Source organism: Eutrema salsugineum, unplaced genomic scaffold (genome assembly GCF_000478725.1).
Source record: "Eutrema salsugineum unplaced genomic scaffold, Eutsalg1_0 scaffold_14, whole genome shotgun sequence".
In the NCBI taxonomy this organism is placed as follows: Eukaryota; Viridiplantae; Streptophyta; class Magnoliopsida; order Brassicales; family Brassicaceae; genus Eutrema; species Eutrema salsugineum.
Genome location: NW_006256877.1, coordinates 4,907,205 through 4,920,775, shown reverse-complemented (window position 1 = coordinate 4,920,775; position 13,571 = coordinate 4,907,205). Strand labels below are relative to the sequence as shown.

Here is a 13,571-nt window from a genome sequence, read left to right as displayed (position 1 = left end):
GATTTGTGGGTTTTTCTTTTCCGTTGTGTTACTTTGCAGATACAATAGTTGTCCGACAATAATATCCAAACTTCACGAGAGTTTAATGTTCAAGAGCAAGCCTCAAAAGTAAAACTCTCAAGATCGTTACTTGTACACATCACAAGTTGTTGACAACACAAAAACTATTATTCCTCAACATTCACATTCACAGATTGAAGCTAAATAGGAAAGAAAAAAGGCTTACAAAGTAAGATACTTTTGCAGAATGAGTAAACTAATCCGTCTAGGCTAATAATGAATGAAACACAAACCTCGTGATACAAATCTAAAGACTGATTAAGAGAATCAAACATAATTAGACCAGTAAAAAACACAAATTGCGAAACACAAATTGCGAAAACACAAACTATGACACACGAACAACCGTTATTATCAGAGAAGTAGAGTTACCATTTTCTTTACAATCGTAACTCGAGCTTTTCCCTGTTTGCAAACATTGTTGTTGAAGATCTGATTCACCACCAGTAGAGTATAAATAAGGGTTTCTTCACCCCAGAGAGAAACTTGCAATTCCAAGAGTAGAGAATTGAGCGCGTCATTGATGGGATTTAACGTTCATAATGATTCTTTATCGTAAAAGGTGAGAAGCTGTTTGACATGGTTTTGCCAAGCTGCAACATTTTGACCATCTACAGTGACCCAATCCACAACTGTTGCTGCTGGCTGTTCCCAACATTCGTCAAGCTGCATTGAAAATACAATCAAATATATTTTCAGGGTATTAAAAAAAAGGAAGAAAAGTAGGATTTTAGTACAATATATCCATAAACAACCCATAAATAACATAAAGACTAGAAAACGTAAACTTTATTTGTAGTTTTATAAGCCGTTGCTATATGAAAACCTGAACATTTCATATGTAAAACTTAAATAAAAGGTAAGCTTAAAGAGTTAAATCCCAAAAGCTATAACACTTTAAACATTGTCAAGCAGCTGATATGCTTCTCATTTATGGTTCCAAGAGAAGACTATTACAGCTTAAGAACACTCAAGGTAAGACACATTAAGACGGTCATTATCAGTAGATAGGACTAGTATCTAATCATAAGGAACAATCATGACTACTCCGCAACATATCCATTGTTACTCAATATAAACCTTGCAAATTAGTGTGGGAATGTAATCTGTTATAACCACAATGTTAATGCGATACAGACTAAAATGAGAAATAGTATATTAATCATAATAAATAAGAATAATACTTAAAAATAGTTCCATACCAAACCCCTGACGTATTTGCAGTGCTCGGAGGCAGCTTGAGCATTCAGGACCGCAGTCTTAAGTTCAGGCAACCATTGCTCCGATATCGTATTCTCTTGTTCAGTAGCTAGATCGAGGCAATAATCTGTTGCCCTGCATACAATATTGACATAGACAATGCACAGAAAGTTACAACAGTGAAAGTTTACACAAGTCAAGGCATATCAACAAATAGATTGGGGCAATGAATAGGATAATGGTGGCCCGTGTAGACCAGAGTACGAAAGAACACCACTTACCTTTCATATTTTTGCTGGGCACGAGAAGCATGATCTAACAGAGCATGACCACTTTCAACTAAATCTTGGCGTACATGCACCGAATTGATTGCCTTGGCTAAGTCTTCCAAAACACATGCTTCAGAACCACGAACCTTTAAGCAGAACTCAAGAGACTCTAAAACCGAGGCCAGGCTTGCATCTAAACCCTGCAGACCTATTTGAAAAGCAAGAATATTGATCATAAGAAAATCCTACTAAGAATATTACGAAGAATTCTAAGTATTTCATTTAAAGGTGCTCCACTTTCTGTGATTAAAATTGGCAGCAGATTCAAAGCATGGTGCTGATATGCAACTAGTGATTGTCATCAAACCTACTGGCTAATCTAGCATACCTCAATCTACGTATTAGGTAGATGAACCAGTAGTGCTAAGATAAACTTCTGTATATTCTTTTTCGTTTGATTTTGGATTGCATTAAAAGATATAGTGAGCACTGGTTTCACGAGGTAGTGAGCACTGGTTTCATTCGGCTCTTTGAAACTAAGAAATCAAGATTTTCCATTGTTCAATGCTCATAACTTTTCCGGAGGGAAGAACTATGGGAGGTCTTTGAAAAAAAAAAAAAATTAAAAAAGAGAAACCTCACCTGCAGGATATTGAAGGGCAGCAGAAATACGACAAATAGATGGAATTGCTGATGGGTCTCTTGCACCGGCTCTTGCAGTCGATAAAGTAGCATTCTTCTCTGCATAGGCAACAGCTTCAGGTCCTGTCGATCCATTAGCTCCCATAGACTCCAGAAGTCCCTAATTAATAAGGTGTTTAGAATATGAACAGGTCGAGGCATCTATATGCAAGTTCGCTAGAATGAAAGAACACGAAGTCTTCTAATTGCCCATTCTGTTACACCGATGAGACCAGCTAAAATGTTGTTTGAATCATAAATATGCCAAAGTTATTTTATGCTGCACGATTATTTTGACTTACAGACCAAAAGACCCTTCCAACATATACCACATGTTCCTATATGCAACTTCTATTCGTTTTGTATTTCTCTACAACTATCAGTCTTCAATTTTGAGTGAAATATATTTTACGAATAAACTGAAATACACTCATATCACGCAGAAATGAATAGATAAAATACAGTAGAATATCATTTCACATCTTACATACCTGGGGAGTTGCTGGAAGCATATAGAGAGTGTTATCAGGACTTTTGAAGAAAGCAGACACCTCTTTCTCAATGAAATCTTTTGCGCTGTTTGAAATGTCCACAACAAGTTCACTAGCTGGAATTACAGTGGCTGCTGCATATTCCCTTGCCGCTAGTGGTTGCTGACTCCAGAATGCAACAGCATCCTATAAAAATTAGGAGGTCAGAATACAGAGTGGTGCTCATAGTATTTATCATTTTAGTAATTCTATGAGAGAATCAGTTGGGATATTACCATGTTGGCCTTGAGAAGAGTTGTATATATGGTTTCAAGTTCGGATCTGCGAACATCAAACTCCTCAATTTTCTTCCACTTCTTTTTCAAGGAGCCTTCGGCTTCTTTTCTTTCTGCGCATAACTTATTTAGCCGTTGTATTTCAGATATCAATGTGTTTAAGCTAGCCCTCAAACCAGCAGCTTCTCTTTCCTTTCCCCATACATCTAACTGCAAAGGAGAAAAATGGATAGCTTGTTATATCAGCATGAACCTCACATATAGTGGGCATTCATGATAAGTGCGAATCAGTAGGCTGTGGCAAGTGCCAAAAGGAATACAATCAACTCAAATGAAAAACTTACTACAAAGAACATGAGTTTTTCTTTTTAGATTCAACTGAAAGGAAAAAAAGTAAAGAAACGTAGGGAAATCTGGCATTTACCTCAAGTTTCCTAAGATTGTTAACATGCTGTGTTTTGCCTCCAGCAAGCGTATGTGACGAAGCTGCATCAGCACTTCCATGCAAACGGTTTATAAAATTCTGACATAGGTCGCGAGCTTCAGCAGCTTTGTTTAGTGCATCCTCAGTAGCCAAAAATTGTTGAACATGCGCTTTCTGGACAAAGTAGCATTGGTGGAAGGTAAGATAAACAGACCTTAAACATATGGCCATACGGTGCAACACGAACAGATGCAGCACTGGAAGACTAAACCGACTATATCTGTCTGAATTAAACATTGGTTTGAAGCATAGTTCTCCTTTCTCTATATGTCCAAATTAACAAGAAGAAATCAGTAAAATTAGACAAGGAAAGCAACCTGCCGTTCAAGGAGCTGGTTGTTGGATCCTTGGGAATGAGTATCTGTACCTATCTTCCCATTACCATTAAACTGATAACTCAAAGGCGAGCTCACGTCAGAAGAAGAATTGTCTGTTACCCGGTTGTTCTCATACTTATACCTGTAAACAGATTGACATCAAATTGCTTACATTAGCCTTAAGCAACCCTCGAACAAGAACTTAAGAGAGTAGACTGAAAACTGAAAATTTGAAAATATATAGAGTAACAATTATCATCGAACAAACAAAACATAAAGGAAGTCCAGGAACAGCTTATATCTACCAGATCAAACACATGTGAATAGAATCAAGCTGCAACGTACTCAGAATGTGTAACAATTTGCAAGATGAGTTTCATAACTTCACGAACCCGCAAGAAGCAGGAGTGCATAATCATAAAGAGTGGCGTAAGAAGGAAAGTCAGGAGACACCTTAGCGTCTCAGCATCTGCTCTGACATCAATCTTCTCCATCTCTCTGGATATGAGGGTCTTAACGCGTAAAGTGTACGCAGCAATAGCCTGAAGCAGTAGAGGAGGACTCCTGAGGGAATCTGCTATAACATTATTCATCTCATCAGATATTTCTCCATCATATTCAAAACCCAACTTGGTAGTTTCCTGCTCAGGATGTGAACAAATTCCATTTCCTTCGTAAGCAGGGAAGAAGTTGCGTATTCTTTCAATCATGCGTGTTGCAAGCAAATCACAAACCGTCCTGATATCTCGTTCTCGAGTTGTTTCCATGAGAATGACATCATCTGCAGGTTTTGCTCCTTTGACAGTGGAATAAACAGCTTCCCTCTCACTGTTAGCACTTAGGCTGCTTGATACCTCACTCAACGAATCAACAGACCGTTGTGCATCCATTGCTTGATTAACATAGACTTGTAGCCTTTTATGATACTCTGCAAATACTCTTGTTGCTTCATCACACTGTTGATCATAAGCTTCCAACAATGCTTGCTTGTGTCTGAAAATAAAAATGTAACAGAGCAATTATCTACTATACATCACAGATTCAACGCATTTCAATAGAGCCAGTCTCTTAATACAGGTTGATGTTGAACAAAGTCTCATGTTTTACAAGTGAGAAACAAAGTAATCAAAAATCTAAGATTCAAATCAAACCTGTAACTTGCTCTTTCGTTAAGCATCCTCTTTCGTTCCGCTTCTTCTCTAGAGACCTCCAACATTCGAGACTTCAAATCTCTCCTTTGTCTCCTCACTATGTTCCTCAACCTCTCAACCTCCTTTGCAGCTAATTCCCTTTCCTGTAACGCAGCTTCTCTACCCTCTGCATAACTCGAACTCTCTCCCGTCACCGTCTTCTCTCTCCGCCTTCCTTTGCCCTTACTCTCCTCTTTACCGGAGCTAACATTGCTGCTTCCTCCTCCATGAACCGTAATGTTCCTCCTAATCCTCTCCACCGTCTTCTCCGATTTCACTCGGTTTATCAAAAAACTCCAAATAGGTATCATGTTACCTCTGCAAATCTTCTTTATAGCATCAATGGAAGGGACATGAGATTTGCTTGACCCACTAATATACGGACCTAATTGCATGTAACCCATTTCCTTCTGTAGCCATTCTAAAATCGCCTCCGGTGTCGGAGACGAGCTCAATAAGCTCTGCATTCTCTAAAAATCAATCCTTTCTTCAGGAGAAGTTCCAATTTTTTTTTTCTACTCATACATTGGATTTTCTTTGTTCAAAATCGAAAGAGATACGTAGCGAAACCCCTAAAGTTATTCAAAAGCAGTCACCAATTGGGAGAAATAGAAGAACAGATCTGGAGTGACCGGAGACTAATATCGCCGGTTCCGGTGACGGAAAAGGGAAAACTTGCGACGGAGAGAGAGAGAGAAGGATTTAGAGAGAAGAGATTTTCAAAATGAAGGTCCCGCTTTGTCAGGGTGCAACTTAAGAAAACAAACTCGTATTTTTCTGGAAGTGTTAGACTCACTCGTAGGGGTTGGATTCGGTTATTTCGTTCGGTTTGATTCGGTTCAAATTTTGGGGTTTTTTTGGATTCTTGAAAACCAAATTCCATTCGAAATCAAATTATATTTTGTTCGGTTCTGTTTGGGTTTAAAAGTTTTGGTCTGATTTAGATTTGGATTCAGTTTAAATTTGAATAAAAATCATAACAAAAACAAAATATTAATTTTGATTATTATTTTTTTATAAAAATTATATATATTTCATTAAAATGATAATTTTTAGTAAATTTTGATTTAATTCAGCTGGATTTGATAAAAATTGGATTCAGATAATTTAAAATAGAAACTTTTATCCCAATTTTCTAATTCTTTCAGATTTAGGATTTATGGTTCGGTTTAGAGGGGTTTGGTTTGGTTTATAAATTTTGGCCAGCGGCGCGGATCGGTAATAGGTGTAACTGGGTCGAGTTGTTGTATACAAAACATATGGGTCAAATTAGAATAACTTAAAATTATAATCAAAACTTTAAGGTGAAAGTTAGATAAAGGTAAAAATAAAAGGATGGTAACCGAAACTTTCTGTTTTCCTGGTTTATATTTCAACCAAAACTAATGGATCAAAAGGTAGAAGAAGACAAAGACGGGAGAGAGAGAATCGCTATTATTCCGGGAAAGATCATTTTGCACTTTTTCGCCGGAAAAAGGTTTCGACAAACTTGAAAACCTTCAATCAAGGAATTAGTCAACAGATTGATATATAGCCTCTCATACCGGAAAATTCTCATTGATTGCTTCTGGGTTTTCTCAGGCCTGTTTCTCAAAGGTGCTCTTCGATTTCTCTGTTTTTTCTTTTGAAAAAGTTGTATTTGATGATCAACAGGATCGGTTTCGAAAACCCTTTTGTTCTGAAGCTATTGATGAGCTTAGAATCTCTTATTTTGGTTTGATGCTTATGATCGTCTATTAAAGATTGAATTTTTACCCTCAAAGAACTGCGGAATTCTAAACGTTTTTAGATTTTGGAATCATTTCGTTTGAGCGTAATCAGCTGATTCGATTTTTTTTAATATGTTTCTCTTACAGGCGATTCAACTGTAGGAGCAAGAGTTGTTGCACCTAAGAGAGAGGATTCTGTTTTTCAGGAGGCAGTGAAAATCTTCTGTGAAATTGGCTTCCTCTCTCTCATTTTAACTTGCTTTTGTTAAACCTTTTTCTGGTTTGATCAAGATTCTTGAGGTTGGAGTATTAATTTTGAAGGTTTTTTTGGAAGTTGAAGATGGGAGCTCTCTGTTGTTGCTTTCAAGTTGATCTCTTTGAGAGTTATGTGAATCCAAACACTTCCATGTCTAGGAACTGTCCATGCCTTAATTGCTTCCTCCATAATGTCATGGGTTTGGTATGTTCTTCTCCTTCGTTCGAATCATGTGATCCTTTTACAGAAGCAGGAATGACAATTGTGTTCCAAAAAGTTACATCAAAACATGAATATCTGTCTTCTCATGCTTGTTGAATGGTTTCTTGTTTGGATATCAATTACAAGTATACATCTTTGTTTTTGGGAGATACAACTTCCGGTTTTGTTGAAACTTACTCTATAACTTTTTTCTGCAGTATGCCTCGTTATTCAACAGAGGAGGAATGCATCAGATACCTCCAAATGTTGAGACTGCTTCAGTGATGAATTCCACAACTTCACTTGATGACTCATCTCTGTCTAGTATGTATCATTCTCCTCCAAGACCGTTGCCTTACGACGCTGATCCTAGATACTTCCGTTTGGCTAAGGGCTCGAGCCATTCGGGTGAAGAAGCTGAACCGCTAAGAGGTGATACTGAAATGAGCTCTGAAGCTTTGGGTGGTGGAGGCAAACGGAGTAAGTCTGATTATGAAGATGGTTCGAAAGAAGTGTATTCAAAAGGTTCACCAATGAATACAAAGTCGAAGAAAGTGCTGGGGATAGAGTTTTCTTATGCAGATTCCGATGATGAGGATATTTGTCCAACCTGCCTCGATGGTAATACTATAAATTTTATATGCTACATTAGTCTCTTTGAATCCATTTTATATTCATCTGATCTTTATGCTTATTGCCGCATATCGAAAACTCTAGGGAGATCTGAAGTAGAGGATTGGGTTGGTTTATGTTGAATTTGAAGAACTCAACTCATAAAGTAAACGTTTTCAGTAATCTAATGTTTTGCAATGTGCAGATTACACGCCAGAGAATCCGAAAATAATCACAAAGTGTTGTCACCATTTTCACCTTAGCTGTATTTATGAATGGATGGAGAGAAGTGAAACCTGCCCCGTCTGTGGAAAGGTAACTCGTTGCTTTCTACAAAAGTTTCTAAACTTCAGATTTGGTCGAATGTTCCATCAATCTTGATATTAAATTGTATCAGTTTGTATAGAGTTTTCCATTAATGATTTTCTTTCTGGAGATAATGCAGTGTAATATTATAGTTCGAAAGACATTCTTACCCAATTTTCCAATCTAATTACTGCAGGTGATGGCATTTGATGAAACTGGCTAAAGGAAGAAAAAAAGCAGTGCTTCTTTGCATAATTAAAATAATACAGAGAGAGATCACTTGTACATATATCTTCTGTGGAATTGTGAATATCCAGATGCCTTTCAGTACATATGAGAATTGTGATGTCTCTTAATTTTATAAACTCATTATCTGTACATTTATCTTCCATAATATATGTCGGAATGAAAGAAAAAAAGTTTGAAATAATGGATTTTATAGACCGTATTGAGCAGAAATAATCTTTTGTATTTCTCAAATCAGAGCAAGAAGAAAAAGCAGAAGAAGAATGTTGTTTAAAATTAACTTCTCTGAATCATTCGACCAAACCATCAAATACACCAAATCTGTATTGATTATAACCCCAAGTCCTTGAAAAGTGAGAACTCAAAAGCTCTAATAACAGAACAGACAATCTCCATGGACATATAAAAAAAAAATCGACAACACTTGAATTCATTGTTTTGTGTTATAAGCTGAGTCCAAACGCACTCTCGAACGTTTCGGGCAGTTGCGCACCACTCAGTTTCACCTTCCCGTTGATCTGACCAAACATTACGAAGTAGAGACACAAGGCTCAAGACTAAAGAGAAATTAACAATGGCGATTGGTTTCACTGTAACTAGAGCTTTGCCATGTTGATATGTAGCTCTTGACAATATTGAAAATAGCAAATAAAAGAGCAAACGTATACATCTGAGGTTCCAAGCTGCTTCAAGTTGATTGGGTATATGCAGAGCGATGTACACTTCTTGCAAATTGGGCGAGTAATAGCATTTTTGAGCACCACCTCAAATTTATCCATGCACCAAATATTTATTGTGCTTCTTGGCAGGAGAATTGTAAGGTCTCCAAGCACACACTTTGTATGCAAACTAGCCCGGTGATCTTTACATGTGTAGAACCATTTCTCTGAATTGGTTTCTTTCTCACAAATGTCACACCAATATTTACCACTTGCCTCCTCTCCGTAGCAAAGAGAGAGAGAGGATGATCGTCAACTCTATGCTTTATCACTTGTGGTAAAGTGGCACATTCGAAGTCCAAGGAAATCCACAACCATCTTCAATGCACATGAGAAGCTGAGATTTCCACCTTTTGCAACCATTACATTGTCTTTCTTCATTTGGTGAAGTGTAATATAAGGGATGATGGGGATGACTTGGATGGACAAATGGCTCAGAAATTGAACTGCACTGCCTATCTAAATTTGTTTCTCCATGTTGGTACCTGAAACCGTTGGACATTCTACCACAAGCATCACAATAGAACCAAGCTTTCTCGCTGGTAACTAAAGTAAGTCGTTCATTGTGTAACACATGCCATTTCCCTGTAGGAAATCCAGCGCAAATTTGGTGGATAAAAAAATCACAATCCATGATACAGCCATAGAAGGGTTGGAGACCGATGGAATAGGCACATGCCTTGCAATGCTTGTTATCCTCGGAGAGAAGACCATTAGTGTTGAGTCTTAAGTGATGCTCTTTGTGGCTGAAATGTTGTATTGTGTTGTCATCTATTACAACATATGGCTCTGTATCTTCTGTTTCCTCAGGTACCCCTTCGAGTTCCATCCCGTTCCAGACATCTCTTCTCGTGGCGCATTTCGAATGAACGACATAGCTAGGACACTTATGACAAAAATACCCCCCACAAGTCCAATCCACCTTCTGGCGACAAACTCCACATATAGAAGAGAAGTGCGAGATATACGATGATCATGCCGATTGATGTTAATCACGCGTGGAAGGCCAATGCAGTCTTGATGGATCATGAACCCACATTGAACACATATATAAGGGCTTCGATCTCCCTTGAGCCCACAAGCATTACAAGTAAAAGAAACAAAACTTGGGAGAAGGAAGAGTTGATGATCATGAGCTTTCAAATTCAAAAGAGATAGTGGTGGTGGGGTTGAGACACAACACATATCCAAGCTAAAGTTACATGAAGAGCAATGATAAAATATTTTCTCATCAATCTTTTTCTCGCAAAGACGACATGTACCATCAGAGTATTCTTCTTGGAAACGTCCATAACCTCTGCTGGTGGATAACTAGCACAACGTAAATCTATGTTGAAGTCACAAGTCTGACAACGATAGAATATATCGTCGATATTCTTTCCACATAATTTGCAATAACGACCTGGTAAATTACAAATCCTAAGAGTGTGACTGTGGTGAGATGGGTGGTCCAGAAATTGAGAGAACTCACTACATTTCTTGTGGGCGAAAAAATCGCAGCTCTTGCAATAAAAGTCATCGCTGATAGATTCGTACTCTCCACAGCAATCACCCCACCGCTTTTCATGCCAAGGCACCATAGGATGTTGGTGGATTGGTAGTAAGACTCCCTCATCAGAATCCATGGTCGTGTAGTACTACGAGATTAGGAAGAAGAAAAACTGAAAAACAGGTTACTTCTTCACATCAGGATCTGAAATCTCAAAGTCAAAGCTACGCCTACGTTCCTTTTCACGTCTCTTTTTCTCTTCGATCAAAGTGTTTGTTAAATCTCTAATTCCGAAAGATGCTCTGTCTATAAGAAAATTAGATATAATTAAAGATCTCTATATTGTTATCTAACTAAAAAATAAACTTAAATGTGTAAGTTATATTATATGAAATATTATTATAAATAACAAAATATAATTAAAATAGGAAAAGATTAATTATTTTTAAATATAAAAAAATATTTATTATTTATTGTCCTAATTATTATTTATATATTTAAAAATAATACCAATTCATATATATATATATATTAAAGATATATATATTCGAAATTTTACAATAATTTTTATTATAATTGTTTGGAAAAATTTTAACAGGTTCGAATGAAAGACAGTTTTACAGATCGATAGGAGAAAAAGAGATCTTTATTCCAATAACAAAGCTCCGAACTACAAATATATCACAGGTGCTAAGCTATTGCAAAAAAAAAATGCTCTCTAGGATTTTTCTGCTCTTATTGCTTCGTGTCCTTTGTCATTCGAGAGCTCCTACTTTTATAAGCATCTCCCAAACCCTAAGCCTTTTGGATTAGGATGACGTGTAGGGTATTAGTCGTTATCTCTAGAAGATTCAGACCTTTTGTCGGTTTAAGCTTTTCCTTATTCGAACCTTCTGTTAGTCGAACCTTTTTCTATTATTTGGATCTTGTGTCGATCCGACCTTACTATGTATTCAGACCTTACGTGGGCCGAACCTTTCACAGGTCGAACCTACCTGATAGGTCCTATAAGTGATTTTATTTTATCCAACAACTTGCTCCCCACTCTCTAATTCCTATTTAGAATTTAGAGAGTAGTAGATCTTATATTACCTCGAGACAAATAATTTTACTTTGAAATTACTCGCTAACATTTACGTGGCATAAGATATATGGACATCTCGACTTGAATACCATGACAATGTTGCTTCATATAGTTAAGTAGGACACTTTCAATTTCACTTTTACATGAACTAATGTGTCTTCCTTGAAACACACACCGAATCCACATAATGGACTTTATTAATCACCCACATTCTATTTAAATGGGCTCCACCTTCCTTCTAGCCACGTGAAACAAGAGTTTGTCTATTGCCCATAATTTTTAGTCGAATGGGCTTTTAAAGACCAAGCCCAACAAACTAGTCACTTTGACCTAAGTGACAAGAGCTTTTGTGTCGCTGTTTTACCAGCTTCCTGCCTCCATTCATTTTACAGCCAATTTTTAGCTTCAGTTCATGGAGAATTTCGCAGGTAATTCCTTATCTATTACTTCAAGCTTTATTCATCTTCATTTTCGCACCTTCTTCCTCATCTATTTCTGCACCATCGTTTCTGACACTTTGTGCTGTCGTTTTTTCTTTTTTTCTTTGTTCCAGACTTGCCATTTTAATAACAACTCTCAGCTCCATTCGAAGCTCTGCGTGTAGAATCTCTTTCCTTTCACATCATTATTTTGAGCCTTTGTAAGCTTGTTTGTAGCGTTCAACTTAGCATCGAGCTCCTTCCATCTTCTCCGAAACTGAGCTCAGTTGCGATTCCACAGTCCACTCATGTCGAAATTCTGCTAGTAGCGACGTCCAGGTGTTAGCAACACGCAAACCTTGTAGTTATACTCTGTTTGAGAACAACCGGAGCTCTACTCTGTCATTTAATGATGTTCTTGAGCTTCGAAACATCTACAAAATTCCTCCGTCTGTAGCTCTCAGAGTTCCATTGGAGACTGAGCGTGCTTGCAATTCCGCACCTGACGAATTAGTTATCTACAAAGCATTTTTTGCTTTAGGTCTACGAGATAGAATTCCTTTCCTAATCGCTGAAGTTGCCACAGAGTTGAACGTTTCTCCGGGCCAATTCAAGGGTTTTGACAGCTATCCAAGTCTTTGGAAAGTTATTTTCTGTTAACCTTGGGATAAAAGAAGTCCTATATGCCTATTACTTCAAACCCCACAGCAAATATCAAAACAGGTTGTTGATTCACAAACGTAATCCTCCCGTTCCGCATTTAGTACGTTCTGAAGAGACATTTGAGAGGCAACACTCCTTATGAGAAGGAGTGGACGAAAAATGTTATTTTCATGAAAGTGGGATGTAATCCTGGCTTTCCAGTTGCTTGGTCTTATAGAGGTAGCGTCATATATTTTCTAGATGTTGCTGCTTCATTATTTCTGGCTGACTTTATTTTTGTTTCTGTTTTTTGTCGCAGGTTTTAAACGGGACCATTGCAAAGAGGGTGGTGTTGGTGTCGCTCAAGCTGTCAGCTATTCCGAAGTATATCGTTCGGTTGAGCTACTCATCAAACCTTTTGCTATGAAGAAAAGCACCATCTGGGGTAAGCTCACTAATCAATCTCGATGTGTTTGTGCTTCCATGATTTCAGTAAATCATATCTCTACGTCTCAGGCCATACCATGTCTGGTTGTGATGGAACGATTGGCAGTACTCTCAAGAAGTTCCGACACGCCAGTCAAGGATCGCTGGCTACTGTCTCGAAGCCACCTTCGAAGGATAAGCAAACAGCTTTGAAGTCCTCTTCGAAGTGCTCAGCAGCAGCTTCCAATGTTGGTGAGCCGGCTTCCAAAGCGTCAAAGAGGTCTGCTTCGGAGGCGCAGCTATTGCCTTGCTCATCACGCGGTGGTATTCCAGTCACACTCGACACTCTCATCATGGCTAATCTTAACAAGAGCAACTTTACTCACGACCTTGAGAGCCATAGAAGGTTGGAACCTGCCCAGGCTTTTGACAGCGTCCAATCTTCACTTCTTGAGGTAAGTCCTCAGTTTCAACTCAAAATATCATATCTCTAAG

At 37.9% G+C, this 13,571-nt stretch overlaps 2 protein-coding genes and 1 pseudogene across 2 annotated transcripts; 1 reads left to right on the top strand and 2 right to left on the bottom strand.

Moving 5' to 3' along the window:
- Positions 1–248: 248 nt before the first annotated feature.
- On the bottom strand, positions 249–5,434 carry LOC18022666 (AUGMIN subunit 5). The gene is made up of 10 exons (XM_006405623.2): positions 4,929–5,434; positions 4,231–4,770; positions 3,778–3,919; positions 3,401–3,574; positions 2,977–3,186; positions 2,702–2,887; positions 2,172–2,331; positions 1,542–1,737; positions 1,263–1,395; positions 249–726 (listed from the first exon to the last, which is right to left on the bottom strand). The coding sequence occupies exons 1-10, from the start codon at positions 5,432–5,434 to the stop codon at positions 598–600; spliced, it is 2,376 nt and encodes a 791-aa protein (XP_006405686.1). The 3' UTR covers positions 249–597.
- A 935-nt stretch (positions 5,435–6,369) lies between these two features.
- On the top strand, positions 6,370–8,470 carry LOC18022665 (E3 ubiquitin-protein ligase At3g02290). Its single transcript, XM_006405622.2, has 5 exons — positions 6,370–6,563; positions 6,824–7,136; positions 7,352–7,754; positions 7,951–8,060; positions 8,248–8,470. Exons 2-5 carry the CDS (start codon positions 7,017–7,019, stop codon positions 8,272–8,274), a joined length of 660 nt encoding a protein of 219 aa, XP_006405685.1. The 5' UTR covers positions 6,370–6,563; positions 6,824–7,016; the 3' UTR covers positions 8,275–8,470.
- A 423-nt stretch (positions 8,471–8,893) lies between these two features.
- LOC18022664 lies at positions 8,894–10,641 on the bottom strand (annotated as a pseudogene).
- Between the last annotated feature and the right edge of the window lie 2,930 nt (positions 10,642–13,571).

Bases quoted from the DNA above. Each gene is read 5' to 3' on its own strand.
- LOC18022666 (XM_006405623.2), bottom strand. From the start codon at position 5,434: ATGCAGAGCTTATTGAGCTCGTCTCCGACACCGGAGGCGATTTTAGAA. The intron at 3,575-3,777 runs GTTGCTTTCCTT...TACTTTGTCCAG, and splicing joins ACCAGCTCCTTGAACGGCAG to AAAGCGCATGTTCAACAATT. The intron at 3,187-3,400 runs GTAAATGCCAGA...TCTCCTTTGCAG, and splicing joins ACAATCTTAGGAAACTTGAG to TTAGATGTATGGGGAAAGGA.
- LOC18022665 (XM_006405622.2), top strand. From the start codon at position 7,017: ATGGGAGCTCTCTGTTGTTGCTTTCAAGTTGATCTCTTTGAGAGTTAT. The intron at 7,137-7,351 runs GTATGTTCTTCT...TTTTTTCTGCAG, and splicing joins TCCATAATGTCATGGGTTTG to TATGCCTCGTTATTCAACAG. The intron at 8,061-8,247 runs GTAACTCGTTGC...TAATTACTGCAG, and splicing joins CCTGCCCCGTCTGTGGAAAG to GTGATGGCATTTGATGAAAC.